Source organism: Mastacembelus armatus, chromosome 10, assembly GCF_900324485.2.
Source record: "Mastacembelus armatus chromosome 10, fMasArm1.2, whole genome shotgun sequence".
Taxonomy (NCBI): Eukaryota; Metazoa; Chordata; class Actinopteri; order Synbranchiformes; family Mastacembelidae; genus Mastacembelus; species Mastacembelus armatus.
In genome coordinates, this window is record NC_046642.1 from 9,130,275 (window position 1) to 9,153,223 (window position 22,949).

The 22,949-nt window shown below is 39.7% G+C and overlaps 2 protein-coding genes and 1 non-coding gene across 4 annotated transcripts; 2 read left to right on the forward strand and 1 right to left on the reverse strand.

The window, feature by feature from the left end:
- Positions 1-4,718: 4,718 nt before the first annotated feature.
- On the forward strand, positions 4,719-4,791 carry trnav-uac (transfer RNA valine (anticodon UAC)). Its single transcript has one exon. It is a non-coding gene; the product is annotated as a tRNA-Val (tRNA).
- A 1,851-nt stretch (positions 4,792-6,642) lies between these two features.
- On the forward strand, positions 6,643-15,795 carry cstf2 (cleavage stimulation factor, 3' pre-RNA, subunit 2). Of its 2 annotated transcripts, XM_026330671.1 has the most exons (13): positions 6,643-6,754; positions 6,982-7,060; positions 7,434-7,603; positions 7,703-7,839; positions 9,186-9,305; positions 9,484-9,606; positions 10,059-10,188; positions 12,682-12,781; positions 13,394-13,593; positions 14,013-14,137; positions 14,717-14,800; positions 15,209-15,369; positions 15,636-15,795. In XM_026330671.1, exons 1-12 carry the CDS (start codon positions 6,661-6,663, stop codon positions 15,332-15,334), a joined length of 1,488 nt encoding a protein of 495 aa, XP_026186456.1. In that variant the 5' UTR covers positions 6,643-6,660; the 3' UTR covers positions 15,335-15,369; positions 15,636-15,795. The 2 variants fall into 2 exon arrangements, with proteins under 2 accessions (XP_026186456.1, XP_026186457.1); XM_026330672.1 differs by lacking the exon at positions 15,636-15,795 and having other exon boundaries at positions 10,077-10,188; positions 15,209-15,334.
- Positions 15,796-15,883: 88 nt separating this feature from the next.
- Positions 15,884-22,874, reverse strand: nox1 (NADPH oxidase 1). The gene is made up of 13 exons (XM_026330670.1): positions 22,585-22,874; positions 22,278-22,373; positions 21,687-21,797; positions 20,799-20,883; positions 20,369-20,514; positions 19,608-19,801; positions 19,401-19,527; positions 19,205-19,297; positions 18,875-19,116; positions 17,776-17,938; positions 17,394-17,540; positions 17,159-17,283; positions 15,884-16,857 (listed from the first exon to the last, which is right to left on the reverse strand). Exons 1-13 carry the CDS (start codon positions 22,627-22,629, stop codon positions 16,731-16,733), a joined length of 1,701 nt encoding a protein of 566 aa, XP_026186455.1. The 5' UTR covers positions 22,630-22,874; the 3' UTR covers positions 15,884-16,730.
- Positions 22,875-22,949: the final 75 nt, after the last annotated feature.

Here is a 22,949-nt window from a genome sequence, read left to right on the forward strand (position 1 = left end):
ACGTCACACAGAGTGCAAGATTGGATTGTACAGGCTGACATATACAAGCTGGTGATTTTCCAGACACCATCACAGTTACTACATCTGTATGGTCATTTAACCTGAAGTCCAAACACACTTTATATCTTGATGTCTTTACCGCTAAAAGTATCACAGTTTTGATGTTATGTGCCCCAGTTTGGAGATATCTGCCAAGGTGAATTTCTTCTTCTTCTTCTTCTTCTTCCCCTTTCAGCTGCTCCCTTCAGGGGTCGCCACAGCGAATCACCTGCCTCCATTTAACCCTATCCTCTGTATCCTCCTCACCCACACCAACTATCCTCATGTCATCTGCCAAGGTGAATTTCATCTCTTGAAAATGATCAGGAAACACTTGAAAGCAATATGTTTTTCCAGAAACACTACCCCTAATAACTTTGGCTAATCTCCAGACCTTCTTGTGAGCAAATTTCTATGTTGGAACTCTGCTGTACTTTTTAGAAACAGCTCCTATGGGAACTGTTGACAGTGAGGTCTGTGGATTATCCTGAGTAACTGGGGCATTGCAGCCGTGGTTTTCAAATGTAATTTTTCAAACTCTTTTAGCGGCATAAATTAAACTGCACTCATCCGCCTTGTTTTGAGGTGGGGTCAAATGTTTCAGACGGGGAAATATGAAAGCAGTGGCACATAAAAATGCCTAACAAAGCTACCAAGAGCAATCTGGCCAATCAGAAGATTGATGTCACTGTTCGAGACAGCATACATTGTCTTATGTTGACATGAGTAGTCTACAGAGGATCTGCAGGACTGTTATCAAAATCACGTGTGTTCAAGACGATGGCCTTCAAAACTGCAGCAGACCACAGCAGTGTAGCAGCAAGTGGTTTGCCCTGTTAAACTGGGAGCACTGTGCACAGTTGAATGTCCCAATATAATAAAAATTTTGTCATCATGATTAATTTTCAAATCTGTTCTGCACCAATCAAGGCAGGTTTGTGACAATGAGCACACCTTAACATGATGTGTGTAAGAGATTAGGAGAAAATCTTTCACCTCATTATAGCTCAGATTATTCTAAGTATTCATGATTAATTTAAACACAATCGACTATGAGCAGAGTCTAGTCAAATCTGAATGTGAAGTCTGTAATTCAATAATACCCCACAGATTAAAGTTACAGTTCACCCCTCTGTCTGTCTGTATGCCTACCTCTGTTGATTTTGTGTTATGTGCACTTCTTCTCATTCTGGCTAATTTTTATGGCAAGTCAGCCCCGGTGAAGAGGACAGTCATGAAAAAGGGTCAGCTGACGTGGACTGGCCTTAAAGATTAGACCCCTGTTACAGTTAAGGCTTAAGACTGCGTTTAGTCTGGATGGGGTGCTGGGGTGGTCTGTGGAGTTACTGACCACTAGTAGTACTACTGAGCAATATTTTCACAAGTGGGTCATGCTTTCTTTGTATAATGCATGTGCAAATGAACCATTGGCAGGAACTGTGGAAGGTGGATTGTGGAAGGGACCTAAAAAAAAAAGCCTCATGGTACTACTAGAGGTCAGGAACTCCACAGGAAACCTTTAACATCCTGGCTGGTTTTCCAGCTATTGCACTGATTGACAGCTAGTGAAGCAAACACACCAACAAACCTAACAATGAGCTAACAAAGGGAACAAGAAATAGACTGAAAATGTGAATGAAAAGAATGCATGAAAGCATATTAACATATTTTTTAAAAAATTCAGATCACAAATGCCTTATGAGAAAGGAATGCACGTTGGTTAGGCCTCACAATACGCAACGTGATTTTACTGAGTAATACAGAAAACTTTAAAGTCATTCAGTGGAGCTCTGCATCTGACAGAGGTCAGGCACCTATTGAGATTCACCAGAGAATATGTTTTACTCAGTTCAACAACAAATGTGTAACAGTCAACTGAAATGGTACCTCAGAGACAAATTTCTGGGCCCACATATAATAAATCCAACTGACATAGGCTGTTGTTTCTGGAAACAAGTTTTTGGCTATAAGATTAGAAACATGGATTTAGAGGCTTAGATTTAACATTTAATCAAATAATTGATTAATTAATCAGTGCAAACATTTTATAATTGATTTTTTCCTCTAAATCATTTATTAAGCTAAAATTCCAAGCTTTTTTCTCAACTATTATGTTCCTTTGTTTTATGCTGTTGTACATAAAATATCTTTAGGATTTTTCCTGGTCAGACATATTAAGCTATTTAATGTCATAATGGGTTTTTGTTACCATAATTCATAGATTTTTGACATTTTATACACCGTGAAGCTAAAAATGAGCAATAATGTGAGGAAGGGTCTCATTACTCACTAATGAAAACAATATTTAGATCCAGTCCTACTTGCTCAGCTAGTCAGCTTATATGATATCAAGCAGCCAGTCTTTCTAGTATCACATGCACATAATGTAAGTCAGTTACATTCAGAGGCTGTGGAGCATGTCGTTAATTTTGATCCTGCTCACATATTTGTGTATTAATTTTGGCCTGCTGTGTTGGAGACAGGATCAGTGAGAATACAAGGTCTGGCTGCCTCGCAAGGTGTGCTATTGTACCCCACATGATAAACAGATGCAGCTGTCATCCCCACATTTTCCAGCGCAGCCTTGTGGCCCTTCCCTCACTGGCACCTAAGGAAGCAGGGGAACTAGAGTCAAACTGGGTTAAAAAAAGGGAAGAATGATGTTGAAAGCAGACAAATTCAAGAGAAATGCGAATGTAAAATGGCATGACTTGTTTTGTAGAAGAGCTCAAGTAACCTCAAAGACTCAAATTATAATCAGTGATTTCAGACCCCACAGAAAGAAAAAAATAAGAAAAGAGCATTTTGAGAAATTTTCAATAGAATCTGCAAAGTTTCTTGATTGAGGAGTCCTAAAATGAGCGTCAATCATTGACAAAATCACTCACACTGTACTACAGCCTTAGTGAAACAGCGGTACACACATGCAAAGCCCATGTCAAAGCGCAGGAGAAATTTGACTCAGGTTTAAAAATTCAGTTTGAATTGCATCACTCTTTAATGCAGAGACCACAGCAGAAACACTCGCAGATCTATAGACAGCAGCACAGGCATGGACACTGAGAAACCAGTTCCATTAAGGGAACATCCACCTTTTCATTGCATAAATGATACATCAGTTGAAAAATAAAAATCTATAGGTGCAGACTGTAACGCAAATCTGTAAATAGATTAACTCCATAACTTTCCATTTTATAACATTTATTTCAAGTTGGACTAATGGCCTTGTGTTAGAAACACTGACAGGTGGTTGATCCATCGACCTGAACTTTTAGTAACATGTTTAAGATACTCAGTCTTGTTACTCTCCACAGTGTTTTGCTTAACCAAATGTCACACATAAGCAGTTAGATGTAATGTTTAAACCCCTGAGGTGGGCTGTTTATCAGTTGTAAAATATTAAACATAAAAAGCACATCACTTTGGTTGACTGAACAGATGTGTCACTGTCACTATTTTTGTTAAGCATTACATACAATACTGTGAAAAACAGGGTTTAACATAAATTACATAAATAATTTTATCAATTAACTTCATACAAAGTGCAGTAAAGGGAACAAAACCTAAATCTAATCAGTGTTTGCAGCACTCCCCTTTGCCCTTAAACCAATAGCAGCTCTCTTTGGTTCAACCTGCACAGTTTCTCCTGGTTCATTGCAGCAGTTTGGAGAAGCTGCTGCAGATCTTCTGTAGATTCTGTCCCAGTGTCTTTTGTCTCCTCGTGTGATTCCAGACTGATCGTGTGATCCACTGTCCATATCAGGGCTCTCTGGGGTCAGACTATCTGCTACAGGACTCCTGGTTTCTGTTGCCTCTGAAAATAGTTCTTCATGAACTCTAGTGGGCTCTTTATGGGTTTGTTGTCCTGCAGAATGGCCTGCACAATTAACCTGGGGTCAATCTGACACTTGATGGTGTTGTGTGATAAGACTGAAACATCTAAAGTGCCTAAAACTTCTGCACAGCATTATATGTCAGTAAGCTGTATCAGAAACTACACAGTATACTGCATAGGTGGGCAGTTATATACAAGGTTAAATGTCATGCATTGTTCCAACTTTGATTAGTAGGTGAGGTCTCACTTGAGACAGCTCTAACAATTTCAACACAGCCCACACCCTTTGACAACACACTACACTGTTGTATTGGACTAGCAATAGCAAAAGTCCAAGGTTTTATAATTGAGATCACAGGTTTTGAAAACATACACACTTGTGAATGCTAACCTAAGTGGATAATTCAGGTCCGAGCTGCAGAGGGGAAATCCTCTCCCCTCGGTTTGTTGCACCCTTGCACGGAAGTGACAGGCAGGAGAGGCAGACACATGTAAGCGAATCGCTTCGCGGGATCCAGCTCGGCTGCTGCATGTGAGCTACCGTGCTCTGTGAACGGCCATAAAATCAAACGTCCCAAAAAGGATCCACTCGCAACGGAATCAACAGACTTAATGCGTCCAAGCGAGCTGTCTGAGCCTGCTGCGGAGACTGAAGCTGGCCAATTTTTTCTCTTCCTTAAACCGCAGCCTGTAGTCACGAAGCAGAGATATACTTAATGGCAATGTACATCAGTGTCGCCCTGTTTCTATTATTTCTCAGAAACAAGGCGGCACAGATCAACAAAATCACATTCTATTCACATTCTATTCAACTTACAACTTCCATTTGAGGAATCGCATGTCTGGTTCCATAGTGTAGTGGTCATCACGTCTGCTTTACACGCAGAAGGTCCTGGGTTCAATCCCCAGTGGAACCAGCTGTTAGCTTTTGTGTTTTTAAGTGTTCCTGCTTTCACTTAATCATCAATTGATAAATCGAACTATAACTTTTTATGTCACCGGCCACAATTCAAATGATAATTACAGTAAATTAAGTACAAATAACATGCTGCTACTTAAATGTAGGTAAACTTGAAAACATGAATATGGGGAACAAGGGAGTAAAAAGTGGGCATTTTATAAGATACAAGAAATACATCCATCCATCTTCTATACCCGCTTTTTCCTGAAAGCCAGGGTCACGGGGATCTGCTGGAGCCTATCCCAGCTCTCTCTCTCAGGTGAAAGGCAGGGGTACACCCTGGACAGGTCACCAGTCCATCACAGGGCCACATAGAGACACACAAAGACAGACAACCTCACACACTCACACCTACAGGCAATTTAGATTCACCAATCAACCTAACATGCATGTTTTTGGACTGTGGGAGGAAACCGGAGTACCCAGAGTAAACCTACGCAAGCACGGGGAGAACATGCAAACTCCACACAGAAAGGCCAGGTTGCGAACCCATGACCTTCTTGCTGTGAGGCAACAGTGCTAAGTACTCAACCACCGTGCTGCCCAAACAATACATTAAACTTTAAATATTTTTTTGAATACTGGGTAGCTACAGAGTATATTGCATAGGTAGTCAACAAAATTAAGTTTTGAAAAATGGTGTTAACTAATTTTATTGCATGACTAGAGAATAAAAATGGGTGGAGAGACACACATTGTATTGCAGTATTGTATTAACGCATAACAGGTTACTCTGGGGTATAAAAGAGACACTTTGTTTGTTTCATAGGATAATTTAGTTCTCCTTTCCTATAAATAACCAATTGTTACATCTAATCATTTTCCTTCCACATTTAAGTACCATTTGGAATTGCTAGGTGTAATATAAAATGTTACACAATGAATCAGTTGAATTTGGTTTAAATCACACTATAACATAACTGGCAGTTGCCAGAAGTTAAAAAATATACTTAGTGACTATTTTCTTAGGTACACCTGTAAAATCTAATGCAACGGATGAGCCATAAAGTCTTCCTTTACAACGATAATATTTCAGATTTGATTCCTTCCATCCAGGACCTGTACTGATCTATGGTCAGGAAACTGGGAAGGAGCATCTCTGCAGACTTCTCACACCCTGGACACAAACTGTTCAGGCTCCTCCCCTCTGGTAGGCGCTACAGAGCACTGTATACCAAAACCACCCAACACAGAGACAGGTTCTTCCCCCAGGCTGATGAATTCCTAATGCCAGAGAGTGGCAGAAATAAAAACTGTGCAATTTTAACACTGTATGCATATTTGCACATCTGTTCCTGCCTCATGCAAGGTGCCAAACCACAGTTATACTTACAGTTATACCTAAATCTTTGCACTCTGAATTTGAACCAGCTCACAGATTGTGTATATTGTATATATAAAATCTTAATTAACAATCTTGTACATATTTTCCTATCTTCCTTTCTAAAGTTTAGCCTTTTATGTTAAGAGAGTCAAATGTTTGTGTGCACAAACCTGACCAATAACTCTAATTCTGATTCTAATAAGTAACTTAAAGTAGAGATAGTTTCTGACCTGTTTCACTTTAAACGAACTGTCTCCTAGTTTTTAGCATTTTATATTTTTTGGTTAACTGATCTGCGGACAACAGCGCCATCTGTTCTTCTAGCCACTTTGACCCTTAGTGCAGCAGGTTTGAAAATAAGTCGAAGGTTAATTAGATAAAAACTTAGGCAGTAGAAAGAGTCATCAGTCAAGAGGTCACGAAAGGTCACGCTTTTTTTTCACAACCGGATATTGTCTCACTATTTCACTTCCTGGCGTCCCATTTATTTCTGTCCCCAAAATGGCGAACGTTGTTCCAGCCGCTGCTGTTGCAGCCGTTGCTGCCGCCGCGAGTAGAGACCCAGCTGTGGACCGTTCACTGCGGTCAGTGTTTGGTAAGTCTCTACCTTTTTTATCTTCGTGTCTGTAGGCAGCTTTTTCTGTCAGATATGATTCATTAACTGTAAAAATCAAGCTATGGCTGAAGAACGACAGCCTGCTAGTAGCCGGCTAGTAATTCTGCTGGCTAGTCTTAAAAAAAATGAACAAATACTTTTCTAAATGAGAATGTTTTTTCTTTTTATTGTAAAATTTAATTTGTTTTACGCACTTATCACTTTAGTGGGAAACATCCCTTACGAAGCCACAGAAGAACAGCTGAAAGACATTTTTTCTGAAGTCGGGCTTGTTGTTAGCTTCAGGTGAGTAAACCAGGCTAATTATTTAGCATTCAGTTATGTACACTGTTTTATTTGTAGCTGGGTGATGTTTACAACGTTGATTGGTGTTTACATGCAGCCAAATCTCTTTGTTTAAAGTGGAAAATAACATTTGTACAACAATAGTGAAACCCTGTGTAGTAATGTCAGCCTCTTCATTGTGTTACAGTGTAAAACACCTTAAAATCTGATTTTAGCCATGGGCTTTTATAGGTTAATGCTACATTTTGCAGTTAAAGCATGTGCACTCTTATGTTTTGGAGTTGTATTGTTACAGAAGAGAGTTTCCCAGCCTATGTTAGTGAACTTTAACATGTGGAGGTTGTTGTGTTCACCTGTGGCCTCTTGTTCTCAGGTTAGTATATGACAGGGAGACAGGAAAGCCTAAGGGATATGGCTTCTGTGAGTATCAAGACCAGGAAACGGCTCTCAGCGCCATGCGGAACCTGAACGGCAGAGAGTTCAGCGGTCGGGCGCTCCGGGTTGACAATGCAGCCAGTGAGAAAAACAAAGAAGAGCTTAAAAGTAAGTGTTTATTTTCCCTTGGTGTTGTTTCTAATGAAAGTGCTGCATTTGATTTGATTGAAAGAAATGACAGCTCTTTGCCATTTCTATCATGCACAGGTCTGGGAACAGGGGCCCCCATTATTGAGTCTCCTTATGGAGATAGTGTGCAGCCAGAGGAAGCTCCAGAGTCCATCAGCAGAGCTGTGGCCAGTCTACCGCCAGAGCAGATGTTTGAACTTATGAAACAGATGAAGGTAGGCTGGCTTACCGATTCAGATTTTTACATGCAACTATTTTGACTCGCACATGCATGGTCAATTTTAAAATATCCTACAGGTTTTACACTGATTGAGCTATTTTTCTTTTCTTCAAGATATTTAAAGGTAAAGGTGGTATTTACATTGAATATTAAAAGTATCTTTTAATTTTCTTTCAACTGTTAACTTACTAAATAAAATGGCTTTGGTAGTGGGTCCCTTTAGAAACGTCAGGGCCATCCTGGGTGCTGCTTCAAGTGCACCTATGATGTCTAGTCCCTGCATTAATCTCTTGTAGGGCTGCACAATGCTTCATGTCAGCTTCGTCAGTGTGATGCACACATGCACAACAGTCATGTGATGAGGCATGTGTGATGTCAAGTAGGCATATTACGGCCTGAAACAAACTTTGCATGCAGGCACATGAAAGCAACAGGCTCAAGGTGTCTCGCTAATGAAGATAGTCAATGTGTGCTTGTAGTGGTTGGTGATCAAGCTCAGACCACAGGGGGCGACATTGGCCAATTGAAGCGCAGAACATTTCCATGGTTGTTTGAATCAGAACATAACCCAAACAAAAGAGTTAAGCTTTTCTGGTTGTTTCATGCTCGCTTTTTTTTTTTTTTTCATGTGGAATTTTCCCTGAAGAAAACAATGAAAACGATACATGTCTTGCAATCTGACTGTTGCACATGTGCACATCACAACAATGATGATACTATATCTAACTGTTCTTAATCTGTACCTATAATGTTGTTAACTAACTAGTTTCAAACAAAGATGGTGACTGATGTTTCTGTCAGTTTGAGTCACTTCAGGATGGCAACTGTATGCAGATGCTCTTCCTTCCCTTTCATTAACAGCGGCTGTGCTGAACAGTCTGTCCCTCTCAGCTCTGCCACAGAAGTCCTATTTTTGCACAGCTGGCAGCCTGCTTCATTAAGCTTGAAGAAACAACACACTGCAGATGTTTTCCCCCAACTGGAAAAGTGTTTTATTGCACCAAAGCTTGTGTCAGAAGGACAGCTCCACATGCTGATCAGAGAGTGTTTGAGCTCAGATTTTCATATCACAAATATTGTTCTGTCTTTCTCTGCTTTGTGCTGATGCACTCACTTTGGTTGGTTATGAGCATGTGTCTAAATCAAATCATATTTATCGTGAAAAACTAAACAGGGTATGCTAAAGCATTTGTAAGCTTTTTTTTTTCTTCAAATGAGGATGTCTTTTGTCAAATGGAGACACACATAGTTTTTTAGTTAAGTCCAGATGTGATATTGTTTGTAGTCTGTAATTTCAATTTTCAATATTCTCTTTGGTGAAAATGTGATTTCTCTCTCCAGCTGTGTGTCCAGAACAGTCCCCAGGAGGCGAGGAACATGCTGCTGCAGAACCCTCAGCTGGCCTATGCTCTGCTGCAGGCCCAAGTGGTCATGCGGATTGTTGACCCTGAGATAGCCTTGGTGAGAGACACTGCATTGAAAATGAAAAAAATAGCCAAATTTATTTGGGCTTATTTTTGGCAATGTCAGAAAAATAAGTTAATGTTGACCATGACCTTCATTTTTCCATTATGTTCATCTGAGCTTGTGAACCAAAACAAATTTTTGAGGAATGCCTTTTCATGTACTTCTTTTAAAGAAAATGCTCCATCGGCAATCAACAGTCCAGCCTCTGATTCCCAGTGGCCAGGGTGGGGGAGCACCACCGGTCAATGCTCCTCCTGTACAGCCCAGTGTGCCAGTGTCTCAGCCACAGCCTGTGGTAAATAAGACAGTCTTTCACTCTCTAACACAGTGGTCACATAACAAGGCAGGCCAAATTTTCAAATTTGATGGAAGTGATGGAAGACGCAGTGAATATTGGATGCGTAGAAGTATAATGTGACTGAACCTCAACAGGTGTATATTAGACCCCCGTTGTAGGTAAATAAAAGAAATGGACTGGTTATCCGATTAGGCACCATCTATCGATTGTTTTTAATTACAACACATTTACCTAATCCTAAATTAACTGAATTTGATAATTATCAGGAAACGGTCATAGTGCTGTCAACCAGCCAGTCTATATCATATTGACATATAAAGACACACAGGAAGGCCAATGGTGCTTTTTTTTTTAAGGTTATGGCTCAGAATTTACTGCAGATTATGTGGGGGGAAAAAAACTCTCAAGATGAGGGTTTAGAATAATTTATTTTTTTCTTACTCATTCATATTTTGGAATATGATCAGCCTGGTATGCATGTCAATGGAGCGCCGCAGATGATGCAGCCCCCAAACATGAGTGTTGTCCCTGGACCAATACCAGTGCCAGGACCTGGACCGGGACCAGTTGTACCTCAAGGTAGTCAACCAACCGCTTGCATCATTACATCACCTAAACCAGTAGCATTATCCCTATGTGTCAAATATTGAGGACTATAGTTATTATTGATCTGTGTGGCATGATTGTTACATTGCACTAGGTCCTCATTCAGAATGAACACACTTGACCACAAATTGTTTAATGGTTAGATATTAATTCCACTCTTTGGAAAAAACTAAATAATAATTCAGGTGCCATTCTTTTTCTACCAGTGTTTTGTTAATAATACACCCTCAATAAGCATTAACAAAGTGAGTAGATTTGACCGGTCCAAAAAACACTTTAATTTTATTTATTTATTCATTCATATTAACAGTCAAAGTAACATCAATGATGAAAGTAGTGCAGATGTCCTTACCACTCTTGGAACAGGTGCAAACAAAACTACAGTCATGCATGTTTATGAGTAATTCAGTGCTTTAAGCTGCTCTTCAGAGTGGGTAAAACTAAAGATTTGGCTATTACATCTGTAACATTGCCCTGCTTTAAGCCACTGACACAGGTAAAATGCTGAGAATGATTTATTTTTAACCATAATCATGCCTGGACTTCATTTTATGTTTTTTTTTTTTTTTTGCGCATGGCATGGCTCGCTGGGATCACTAGGTGTCACCAGAGGCTTATAATTAGTGGAGGTTCTTTATGAGGCGTATCATCAAATATGACTGTTGCAGTTCTCTGTAAACATTTGGCTTTACATTGTCTGTGCTTATGTAACGTATACTAATGTTAAGATTCTAAAAGTTTCCTCCCCACCCCTGTCTTTGAGTGTGTCTGTGCGTGCACCTACACTGATATCCTGAGCATGCCTCACAGTGCTGTTAAACTGCTGCTTTGCTCTCTTGAGTCTTGTGTCTCCTGTTCTTTTCACTTTAATGCTGGCTCAGGAAACCTTCAGCATTCTCCCACAGGATCATCTGGGCAAGCTGCTATCGAGCGGCCTCAAGGTATCACAGTACTCCCTCAGTTCAACAGTCATGTCATAGGACTGTTATTGGATGGCCTCTGTCCAAGTGTACAGCATTACTGGGATTCAATGTTAGTTACTGCATGCTCACTCTAATCAAATATGAGCACTTTTGTTATTTCCTTGAAATCATTTATAGGCTTGTTTACATAAATGTGTGATCTTGAAGTACTATCATCACTGAAGCTAAATATAACACAAAGAGGGTTAAGATTGGATTGGAAGCGGTCTGAATAAACTGAATGGACTTGTGAACCTGGATATGCAGTTTATTACAAAGGTAATGTTGAAATAACAAGCCAAACTGTTTTGACAGTATCTTTATCAAAACAATTTAGATTTGTAGAATGACAACAGGTAATAAAAATCCAACTACAATTTTAAGACCAGCCTGTGCAGGCAAGCCAGGCTTTCTGCCTTCAGCTCTCTTCTAGATGTTGTACAGCTAGATGGACTTATTATACTCAGTGTTGCACTTCATGATGCTGTAAAGGAGTGAGATCTACAGGCCTCATCAGCTCAGCACAGCAGGTTGTCTATTCTTGTTGGCCTGTTGATTGTCATGGGCCCACCTCGCACAGAGTAACCAGTACAGGTGTGACCTGATTTCAAGGTGGAGTGAGCCACTGAACATGGGAAAACCATTTGACACTTCTGATACAATCCTGGATATTTTAATTTAGTCTTGATGCTTGTTTACTTAGTTTTTCTCTTAGGATCATTTACTGTGTTTTCGCATTTTACTGCCGTGACACTGAGTGTTGAGGGAACATGGGGTCAGTCAGCTACAGGTGTGACACATCTCCTCCACACCCATGTTCTTTCACAGTTACTGCGCCTTGGTTTTTCTTTAGCAACTGATTCAAGACAGGACATTTTTGACAATTATCAACACTAGCATCTTGGAGATTTTTTACAAAACTCCTCCTTTTCTGATTGAGACGAAATTCTATGCCCTGTCCTATATGGGATAAGTATTTCCAGAATTTATAGTGTTTTAAAATGCAAATGTAACTGAATAGACACTTGATCTTCTCTCTGCATGCCAAATTATATTAGAATCAAAAGGAACAAGTCAGAAGATACATACAGGTGTAATTTATCTGTAAGGAAATAGAGATTATTTACAGACAGGTTTTTTGCCGTTTGTGTTATGAACCTGTAACTTGCTCTTAATATTCACATTGAGGCCTCAGTACTTTCCTTCCTTCAGTTTTGTATTGCTGATCCCACTCCTCAACTCTCCCTGTGTGTTGTGACATTGGCCTGCGGCAGTTTGCTGTGGGCACTGTGAACTTTGTGTGCTCTTACAACATCTCCAGTTATTGAGGTAGCCATTCTGGTGAAACACTCACCGTTTTATGGTGGTGTGTGCTTTCCCCTGCCTGGAAGGCATCCCTTTTTAATAGATTAGTCATGAGATATTTCCTGGTCAGTGAATAGAAACAGTTTCAGTTGTAATGAAGTGTGTTAATATGGCTGAATGTAGGATTTTCTCCTCTCAGGTCCAGGGGGCATCCCACCCAGAGGCCTGCTGGGAGATGGACCCAATGACCCTCGGGGAGGAACTCTGTTGTCTGTCACTGGAGAGGTCATCGACGCAAAGTAGGAAATTCACCTATATCAGATTAGCTCAATAATAGAGCAGGCTGTGTGGACTTTAGAGCAGTATCAATTTAAGATGAGTTGTAATTCTTAGATTTCGGGCCCAGTCAATTTTGCAGTACCTGTGGATTATTGATTATCAGATTATCTGAAATTCTAAATATTTGGTATTTCCTGCTTCTCAAATGTGAGAATTTTCTTGGCTTTATTTTCTTGGTCTTACATTATTTTAAACTAAATATTTTGAGGTTTTGAATGGACAAAAAACATTTCAGGAACTTCACCTTGTGCTCCAGAATATTTTCAGTTTTCTGATGCTTGATTTGGGGAAAAAAAAAAAAAAAGATTCATCAATAATGAAAATATTCATTAGTTGTAGCCCAAATGTAGTTTAATGATACCAGTCCTAAAAATTTGAAGTCAGTTCAAACACATGCCTTGTGAGAAAATGAAACAGCAGAGAAGCTTCTTATCTGTTTACAGAAAAGATTAGCTCTGATACAGTCTCAGCAGTGCAAAGAAGACTCTTCTATGACTTTGACCTTTTATGTGACTGCTAGTGTAGTTTCATAAAAATGTCATTTCTCTTATTTTGTGTCGTTGTGTATTTAGCCGAGGTTACATGGCTGCCCCTCCACCGCATCAAGCCCCACCTGTACACATGGGCCAAATCGGAACTGGACCCCCTCCAGATATGAGAGCACCCCCAATGGACATGAGAGGTCCACCCATTGGTGAACCACGAAACATGATGGTAGACCCCAGAGGGCCCCCGATGATGGAGCCGCGGGGACCTCCAATGGAAACGAGAGGTACTGCTGTTAGAGAATCTGAATTAGCTTCATTTCTGTTTAGCTTGTAACTTAGTTCAGTCATTCCCAGTTGGCAGATAAACCCTAATGTCCAAAGCATTTGTCCTAATGAGAGATGAGATAAACTTTATTAATCCCTGAGGGAAATTCCAGTGGAGGTTTAATGACACTTCTTCTTGCTACTGTGGTTACATATGCATAAAACATGCATTTTTCCTATCAGAACCTTTCTAATTTGTTTTTCAATGTGCATGTCTCAAAATGTTTCTAGAAGCCAGCAAGACTTTTTTTCAGCTGTGGATTTTAATGTGTATGTTTTATGTAAATCTTTAGTCATTTTTAAACAAATGATATTTGCTTGACTCAGTAAATATTGACCGAGCTGTGGTCGCTCACCATGGTTTCGTTTGTTTCTGCAGGTCGTGACCCGAGGGCGATGGATGCTCGTGGGCCTGTGACTGGGCAGAGGGTTCCCATGACAGGATCAATGCAAGGCCCCATTCCTCACAGCATGGGTCCAAATGCTCCTCCACCTTCAAGACCGGTAACTGCTCATCTGATGTTTATATCAGCTGTTTAGTTATTCTGAGGAAAAAAACAGGCTTTTACTGGGAGAGCTTAATTTATTTCCTGCTGAAAATCATCTTGAACATTTTGCCATAATTTTTTATGCAGCCATAAAATAAATGGGTATTATCACCCCTGCGTCCACAGCCCCTGCGTCCACAGCCCCTGCGTCCACAGCCCCTGCGTCCACAGCCCCTGCGTCCACAGCCCCTGCGTCCACAGCCCCTCCGTCCACAGCCCCTCCAACACAAATCACAATCGGATTTAGTTTCAGTGCTTATTTAATTTGGCAAGCAGTTATATTGTCCAAGATTTGTTTTTCTGGGTATTTCTCAAAGTATCTAATATGTCACAAGGAGGTTGCATCTCTCCTCCTTTGGCTCATCAGTTGTTACTCTATAAACACTGATTAAATAAACATTAGCTTCCCATTCCATTAAAAACAATGTAAGCATTATGTGACCCCAGGGGGAAAAAATCAGCGCTCTCTGTTCATACTGGAAAGTCATTACTCTCCTGATAAACAGTGAAAACTATCAGTGTGTCTGTCTGACAGGGTCCTGGTATTTCTGGTGTTCCGCCGTCAGGAGGAGGCTTCAGTCCAGGGCAGAGCCAGGTCTCCACACAGGACCAGGAGAAGGTGGGCATCACTTTATATGTCAAATAGAATTTATCTACAGTGTTGTATGTCTGCTGCGAGGGGAAAGACTGACGTGTGATGGGCCTGATACTTATAAAAGAAGCCTTCTTCTGTAGCCTGCAGTTAAACATGGAGTATTTTTGTCGAACAGGAACTTGTTGAACATTTGAGTAAAACGCTGTTTCCTGGATTTTTATTTGCTAATTGAAAGTCATTCTGAGTCTGTATCACTTTTGGAAATTGCTTGTGAAGTTTTAATACAAAGGCTTTTTCAGGAGGTCTTCTAATTTCCCTGTTGCCAAAGAATAACAATATTATATGTGATGCCAAAGCAGCTGTTCTCATTCACTTTGTTAGGCATAGGAACACATTTTGTCTTATTTATGACCATTTTCCACCATTTCCTAGGCTGCCCTGATCATGCAAGTCCTGCAGCTGACCCCAGAACAGATCGCCATGCTGCCCCCGGAGCAGCGTCAGAGTATCCTCATCCTCAAAGAGCAGATTCAGAAGACTGCAGGCGGGGCACCGTGACAGCCTGACTGAGGAACAAACTCTAAAAACAAGAGGTGGATTTTTTTTTTTTTTTTAATTATTTTCCATTATGTCATCCTCATTTCCATTGTTTCTGAAAATTTCATATTTGTAAAACATTCTTGTAGTGTCATGGAGCAACTTGTTTTCCTTCCTCATATTTTACACGTACCCCTTTTGTTTTAGGTCCCGTACCCCTCAAAATCTGTCACATTCAGCTTGAACCACTCTGAAGAAGTTTCAGCTTAGTTTGAAATATTGTATATATTCTTTAATCATATTGTTTTTCTTGTGGATTCAGACGTAAATAAAACATTTGAGAGGACGACGATGGTGACCAGATGTAAAGGCCAGAGCTGAAATGTCAGGAGGCTTTGTCCTTTTTCTTCCAGACAACAGTCTTCATGGTATCAGGTCTGGCAATGTTTGGATATTGTTTTGTCAATAAAACAAAAAAAAGACATTGATTTCCTCAGTTTACTTATTCAAAGGGGTTTTTTATACAAGAAGGGCAACTTTAAAAATGGCACATTAAAATTAAAATAGGCCAAGTAATGTAACAAAAACACTTTCATTCTGTAGGCATGAGGATGATTAACCACAATTGGATTGACGTCCTGATTCTTATCTTTTCATTTATTTATTCTGACAGGGAAATGTCAGACACCTTGACAATAAACCATTATATATTTCCAAGAAATCTGCTTCCTCAAAGCTTTAGAAAAACATGCATGACAAAAATAATTTTTAACAACTCTTCTTCAGAGCTCACAGTAGTTTTTTGTAACCTGTAACACATTCACATGTATTTAGTTAGAAAGCACAAGATTCAGTATATTGTGCTACATATACAATATAATCTTCAGATGAAGTATACTCACTTTAAAATAAATCAATTAATCATTCCACAGGAAAAAGACCATGAATCTGATCAAGTCATTTTTTTTTAGTACAAAAGGACAAAAAATGGTTGCAGCTTTTAAAATGTAATTATTTTTTCTTAATACTATTTTCTGACATTAAAATAAGAAAATATCTAAGATAATAGAAATAATCATTTGTTGCAGCCATAGCTGAGCTGCGCTAGTGGTAACTTGTAAATTATTGCAACTTGAAAGAAATACATTGAATTACATACTGTATTGATTCAAATGTTAATCTGTCTTTGTGCAAAAAAAGGTTGTTTTCCACACAATGAACTAGCAGTATAAGTTATGGTATGTTTAAAGACTCGAAAACAGTTCAAGTAGGTCCCTGAGCAGCTGAAAATAACATACCATGCATCTTTACTGGTGTACAATGTATTTAAACACACCCAGTGCCTTAGGTTGTCAGGCAGTTTGTTATCAGGTAATCTGCAGTTTTTCTGACAGAGAAACTGCTGCCGTTTCTCTGCTCAGAAGTTCTCCTTGTTAAAGTAAAACTTGGTCTTTCGAGGATCGATGTCTGAGTATTTGGCACATTTCTTTTCCAAGACTTTTGCAAGAGCTTCAGGGCCACATAAGAAAGTTCCCACTGCAGAGCTGAGGATGAAACAAGATTAAGATCGACGACTAAATTAAAAAAGGCATAATAGGCAGTGGTGGAAGTGTTTATGTGTACATTGACTCACATTCTGTACTAATTTTGAGATATTTAAGTATATCCCTAACATCTTGAGTCGCTAATTCATAAGTAGCATATAAACACTGAATAAATTGGATGGATAGATAGACAGACCGATAATCTGAATACTTCTTTCACCATGGTTAACAGGATTAATCACTCTTGGTGTTTCATAAGGGAATTAAAGACATTTTTAATTTTCTTAGGTTTTTTTCTTACGTGGGGTTCTCTTTGCAGACTTGTTCGAACTCCTTGTCCCAGATGGGTCTGCCATAGCACGTTTTCTGTTTGAGCCCAGTGATCACATCTGTTTCCTTATCAAAGTGAACCATCACGTGAGTAGCCTGTGATGGAATAAGGGAAAAACAGAAATATTACATCTCAGTTTATGTTGAAATGACCTGACACTATTTGTCTGGACTTTAAGTGACTAAGGACCAGTTCACACACTCACATGGCTTTGATCCCATCCAGTCAGGTAGAGCTTGTAGGTGAGGAAATCCCCCAAGCCTCTCTCTTCCATCTCTTTCTCCAGCACCTGCAGGAGGTCTGCGAACCACTCAAAGGCATGTGTTTCACGGCAGAGCCAATAGAAATAAATCTGAAACCAGGAAGCAGATGCAGGAGTGTTAAACAATGATCCTTTTACAAGAATGTTGGCCACACTGCTGATGACTTGTCTTCTAACATGGGTGTACTGTGAAAACACACAATGCTCTTTATTTAAGAGACAATAACAGCTCCTCTGTCACTCAGCAGCGTGTCAGTGTGATGAAATGAGTTTAAGGTTTAAATGTCAAACTCAGACTGATTGATTGCGGCGTTTGCGTAATTACCTTTCTGGTGCGCAAGTTTGGGTCTGAGTCTTTGAACTTGTACCAGATGGACTTGAGGATTGAGGCGAAGGGTGTGACTCCGATGCCAGCCCCAACCAGCATGCTGACCTCATAGTCAAATACATCCTCGCTGGCTGTGCCAAAGGGTCCGTCCACGCCCAACCTGAAGAAAATCTTCAGTTATGTCAAATAAGCTAAACATGAAAAAGCCTTAAAAGAGTGCCTTGCAGGCTGGTGAACACAGTGAATTCATGTGTAGTGTTTATGTGTACACAATGGACCACTGCCCTGTCATTACTGTTTAATCCTTGGAAACAATGATATAAAACTGGGTCAGGTAAGCCTTCATGTAGACTTGCATCACTGCACAATCCCTCAAATACAATACATGTCAGTCATGTCTCAGCTGGTTATATTATACCTGTAATCACTATTCATTTGTAATATCTGGAATTACTATGATGATTTAAAAAAAAAAAAAAAAAATTTAATGGGTTTTTTGGGGCAAATATGCAGAATAGACCAAAACTACTGACAAGCTAATTTACAAAGGGCATCCCCAGAGAGGCTTTCATACACTCAAACACTCAAAACCCAGAAAAACATTAAATATAATTATACACACAAATAATACAGTAAAATGATCTCACCACAAGGTCCATTTAGTAGCTCTGTCTGGAACTTTTGAACAGGTAAATGGATTTGGTGGTGAGAAATTTTCCTCATCTAGTTGTCAAATTCTGCTTTTCTCATAATTCCCAGACCTGATTAATACTTAATTTGTAACATAACATATCTAACTAAACTAACTAAAAAGTGTTTATATTATTACTATCTGGCTCTGCACTGTTTATTTTCTGTGGGACATTATAGAGTGATTAAATCTTTGCAGGGCCCAACAATCAGTTGCTCAGTACAAATGGTTGTGGGAAACATGGTTTCTGGGAAATGGGGCCAAGAGCAGCCCCACACAAGATTTAAGTTATTCAACCTCATTCTGATCGGTCCTACTATCATTACCATTGACAACCAGTACTGGGGTAGCTGGGAGAAGTACATAATAATTTGTACTAGAACAATGTTTGGAAGAAGTACTCACTTTGGTCCCTGTGCACCCTCTGGTAGCTGCTGCATTAAGTCAATGAGTTTGTCAGTCCAGTCTCCAGCTGAGCGGATGTGGACACTGAAGAAATCCTCCTCGGGGGCAGAGGTCATGGTGAACGGGTGCCACTCCAGCTGAGAAATGGCCGGGCAGTTGAGAAAGACGTACTGCCCCACCTCCATTTTGAAACCGTTTTTCACCAGCTGCAGCTCCAGGACTTTGGACGGTCGCATTACGATCTGGAAGTGAGGCAAACGCTCTGAGTCACTTTAACAGGACGTGCAAAGAAACTCAGAAAGCAGCAAACAAATCATGACTCAAATATACCTTCCTGTATTTGACTGTCTGCATGTAACGAATGAACCGTAGACAACGCTCGCAAAGATACAGAATCATCGGACCAATCACCCACATCCAGGTCTGGAAAAAAAAAAAAAAGCGACACAGACAAAATGTGATTTAAATTACTGTCAACTGACCTGAGTTGTAATAATTAAGTCATTTGTAGTAGAAACAGACAAACCTGTGGAAACCCTCCTGCAAACTGAGGAATAGGGCACTCAGGAATCTTTCCCCAGTCATCACTGCGATCTTTACAGAAGGTGACATTATGTGGTGGATTTGTTGACTGTTGACTCCTCACAATGCGCCTGTAGAAGAGACAAGTAAAACCAGCTAGTAACCACATTCCAAGAAAAATAGAAACAAAAACAGAGACTTTTTCTCTTACCCAGCCCCGTGAAAGACGAGCCCAGCGAAGAAGATGATGAAGAGATGATGCGTGTACCAGAAGACTTCAAAATAGCTGCGTCTGATGACCTCCATGGAGGAGGTGATGATGAGGATGAGGGCCAGAGTGATGATGACACCTGTCAGGCCGGCGATGGTGGTGAAGGCAAAGTAGGTTGGGATCTGCTGTGGATCCTGAAACCCAAGCAGAAGGAGAACACGTTTCAGTTAGTCTGTTAGTCCACTACTTTGGTCCAGGCTGAAATATCTCAACATTCATGGCTCCAGGAAGATGAATCCTGCTCACTTTGGTGAACCCCTGATTTTAAATCTGGAACCATCATGAGGTTGACATTTTTGGTTTTAAGTGAAAATTTTTTTAAAATAATTGGACAAATTGCCATGAAATGTGGTAGATACATTAATGTTCCTCCTTTAATGTGACCATAAGGTCAAAAATTCAACAGGGCTTTGTTTTCCTTTGAAATACCTGCAAAACTAATAACACTCACATAAGGCAGATGGTGCGTACCAGCATCTTAGCATTGTTACTGTGAGCATATTGGCATGTTGATGTTACGAGCTAGCTAAAACCACCACTGTGCCTATCTACAGTCTCAGAGCTGCCAGCACAGCTGTAGAGTCTTAGGCTTCTTACTTTATTCTGTATTTGTAAAGTTAAGAAGTAAGCGTATTGACGAAAAAACTTTACTTCAGTGCAGTTTTCCTAGTTTAATTGACAATAACTAGCAAAAGACTTACCATGTCTTTTATGCGGATTGGGTTCAGGTATGTGCTGCTTTCTGTGTCCTCCAGCTTGGACAGATCTGTGCTGAGCTTATCGTAAACGCCTTGTCTGCTGTTGTTGAGCCATTCCAGGTTCAGCAAATGGGCGATCGTATGAACAGCTGTGAGACAGATGAGACCTGTTACTGCGGCTGCCTGCTTTCACGTGTTTATTCACACAAGCTGCTGAAATCTGCTTCCTGTTTGGGAAAATATGCTGCAAAATGGGTCTGAAATACTTTTTGATGTCAATTTGATGGACAGCTGCGTTAAATTGTGTTTTAGTTAGTTACTTGTTGTCATACTTGGTTAAAATATCTACATAGTAGAGGTAAAACTAAACCTGTTGTTGAAATGCATTCAACAACAATATCAGGACTGAAAGGGAAATTATGCATCAGCTCACCTGTCATCAGAGCTATCATGTATGCCACCAGCTTGTGGAAAGTCAAATTTTTGTCCAGTTGTTTCCTCATTGTTCTGCTGCAGCACTGAAAAGATAAAGTAATAAGAATAATGAGAAACATTTTTCCGATGCAGAAAAATATGTGATGTACATCAAATAAAAATCTGTATTATGCAACTGTTTAGTCAGGCCTGACTTTAAAGCATAAAGCTAATACTGTTCTATGTTTTAACATTTTTAATATACAGAAACAGCCCAATATCACGGACAAGAACATTTTACATTTTACTCTTATTCGTCCTGCTGAAAAATTACTAATTAATTAATTAATTAAATTACCAAAATGTTAAAACTGAAAAACAAAATAATTTGTATACCATCTTTCTTACTTCAGAAAACAGTTGAAAAAAGAAAATAAACAGAAAACTAGATAAAGAACATTAAATTAAACTTATTAATTAACAGTATTTTAACCCTATATTCCTCAAAATCTATTAAAAACATGTAAGACATTAAAAACACAAATGGTCTTAGGGAGGTGCTGGGTCAGCCCATGCTGCCAGAACATTTTGATTCTACAAGTCTATGAAATTTACTGGAGGAGATATTCCACTTGGTGTTTTGACGAGAGCGTGGTTTAAAATCCCCAATAGATGTTCAGTTAGGTTGTGATCTGGTGACTGTTTAGGTTAAGATTTTCCCCTCAGGTGTTTATACTTTAATTTGCCACCTAACACTGTATAAATACCAAGGGATGAAAAGAAAAAATGGGTGTGAAAATATTACATATGTTTCCAGTCAGGCTTGATTCCTATCTGACTTCTAAATATAATGAAAGTTCTGACACTGCACCTCTTCCTGCTACTACACAACAATAGACAAACCTACCACAAAGGAGCCCCGGACCAGAGACAACAGGTTCCTGCACACTGGGAGGAGGATCAACATGCAGTTGAAGTTGAGAACAGCTGCAGGAGCTCTGGCCCAGGCCAAGGCAGACTGAAACAAAACCGTATTTATCTAACTTTAAAAGCAGTGGAGGAAAAATAGTAACTCTACATTTCAGAGGGAAATATTCAACTTTTTCTTACCTTCAAAATCAAAAGAAAGAAAGAAGCAGATGTGACCCCTTGTTACATTTCACATCTCTGAGTTATTAGAAGATAAAGAGCAGATTTTTTTCTGCTTGTCCTAGAGAACCATCCCTCAGATTTATCCTGTGACCTCGGGTTCAGGAAAAAGTAGCTCTAAAATGACCATCTGCTACTTATGTATTATTATATTGTTACATTGTTATATAATAGTAGTTCAGTCACAAGAGCTGGGCTGTTTTTATGTATTTTACTGATAGTTTTTTTTCTGTTTTTACATTTTTATTGGTACGTTTCTTATTGTAAAAGATCTGAGTATTTCTCCAATCAGTGAAAAAAAAAAGTTCAGCAGTTCCATTTATCTGACCAGTTACATTTCTGTACTTACCCCCAGGAGTTTACGCGTGTAGAAAAACTGATCCCCCAAATCGTAGAAGAAGTAAAACCAGAGAAAAAGAAAGATGTTGATGCCCATCCAGACCACCTGCAAAGAAACACAGACTTTCACACGAAGACTAATCATCTAATCCGCTATGCCGGAGACGCAGAATCTCCGACACCGACAGGTATAGCTAATTTTGGACACTCGTCATTTTGAGCGTAAAAGCTGTGCGTAAATTCTCACCTATGTCAACGTTGGTCTTCTTTACTATTTCAAAGATATAATTCATAAAGTGTAAATATTAACAGCTCACCAGTATAAAGGCTGAAAGTCCATTGTTGATAATCCAGTTACCCATGTTGCGCACTTAACTGCGTCAGCTTCTCTGCGTCTTCAGTTTACCCGCACTTTGGATTTTATAGTCACCTGCCCGGGCTCCTCCCCCGTTTGAAATGTTACAGGTGATCAGACAGGAGGGAAAAAGGTAGAGAGAAACTGTATGATTGAGAAAGCTCAGAGAGCAAGTTTCCTTCTTGGAATCTTCTTGGTTCACAGGTGTGAACAGCAGGAATGAGGAAATATGTTCCATCGTACAGGAAAGTCCAGATTGTGAGAAATGATGCATTTTGAGTGTTTTAATGTGTGTTTGTCTGGTAAATAGTCACATTTTAAGAAAAC

Bases quoted from the DNA above. Each gene is read 5' to 3' on its own strand.
- cstf2 (XM_026330671.1), top strand. From the start codon at position 6,661: ATGGCGAACGTTGTTCCAGCCGCTGCTGTTGCAGCCGTTGCTGCCGCC. The intron at 9,306-9,483 runs GTGAGAGACACT...CTTCTTTTAAAG, and splicing joins TTGACCCTGAGATAGCCTTG to AAAATGCTCCATCGGCAATC. The intron at 9,607-10,058 runs GTAAATAAGACA...TTACTCATTCAT, and splicing joins TGTCTCAGCCACAGCCTGTG to ATTTTGGAATATGATCAGCC.
- nox1 (XM_026330670.1), bottom strand. From the start codon at position 22,629: ATGGGTAACTGGATTATCAACAATGGACTTTCAGCCTTTATACTG. The intron at 17,939-18,874 runs GTGAGTACTTCT...GATTTTCTTCAG, and splicing joins GAGGGTGCACAGGGACCAAA to GTTGGGCGTGGACGGACCCT. The intron at 17,284-17,393 runs GTGAGTGTGTGA...ATTCCATCACAG, and splicing joins CTGGATGGGATCAAAGCCAT to GCTACTCACGTGATGGTTCA.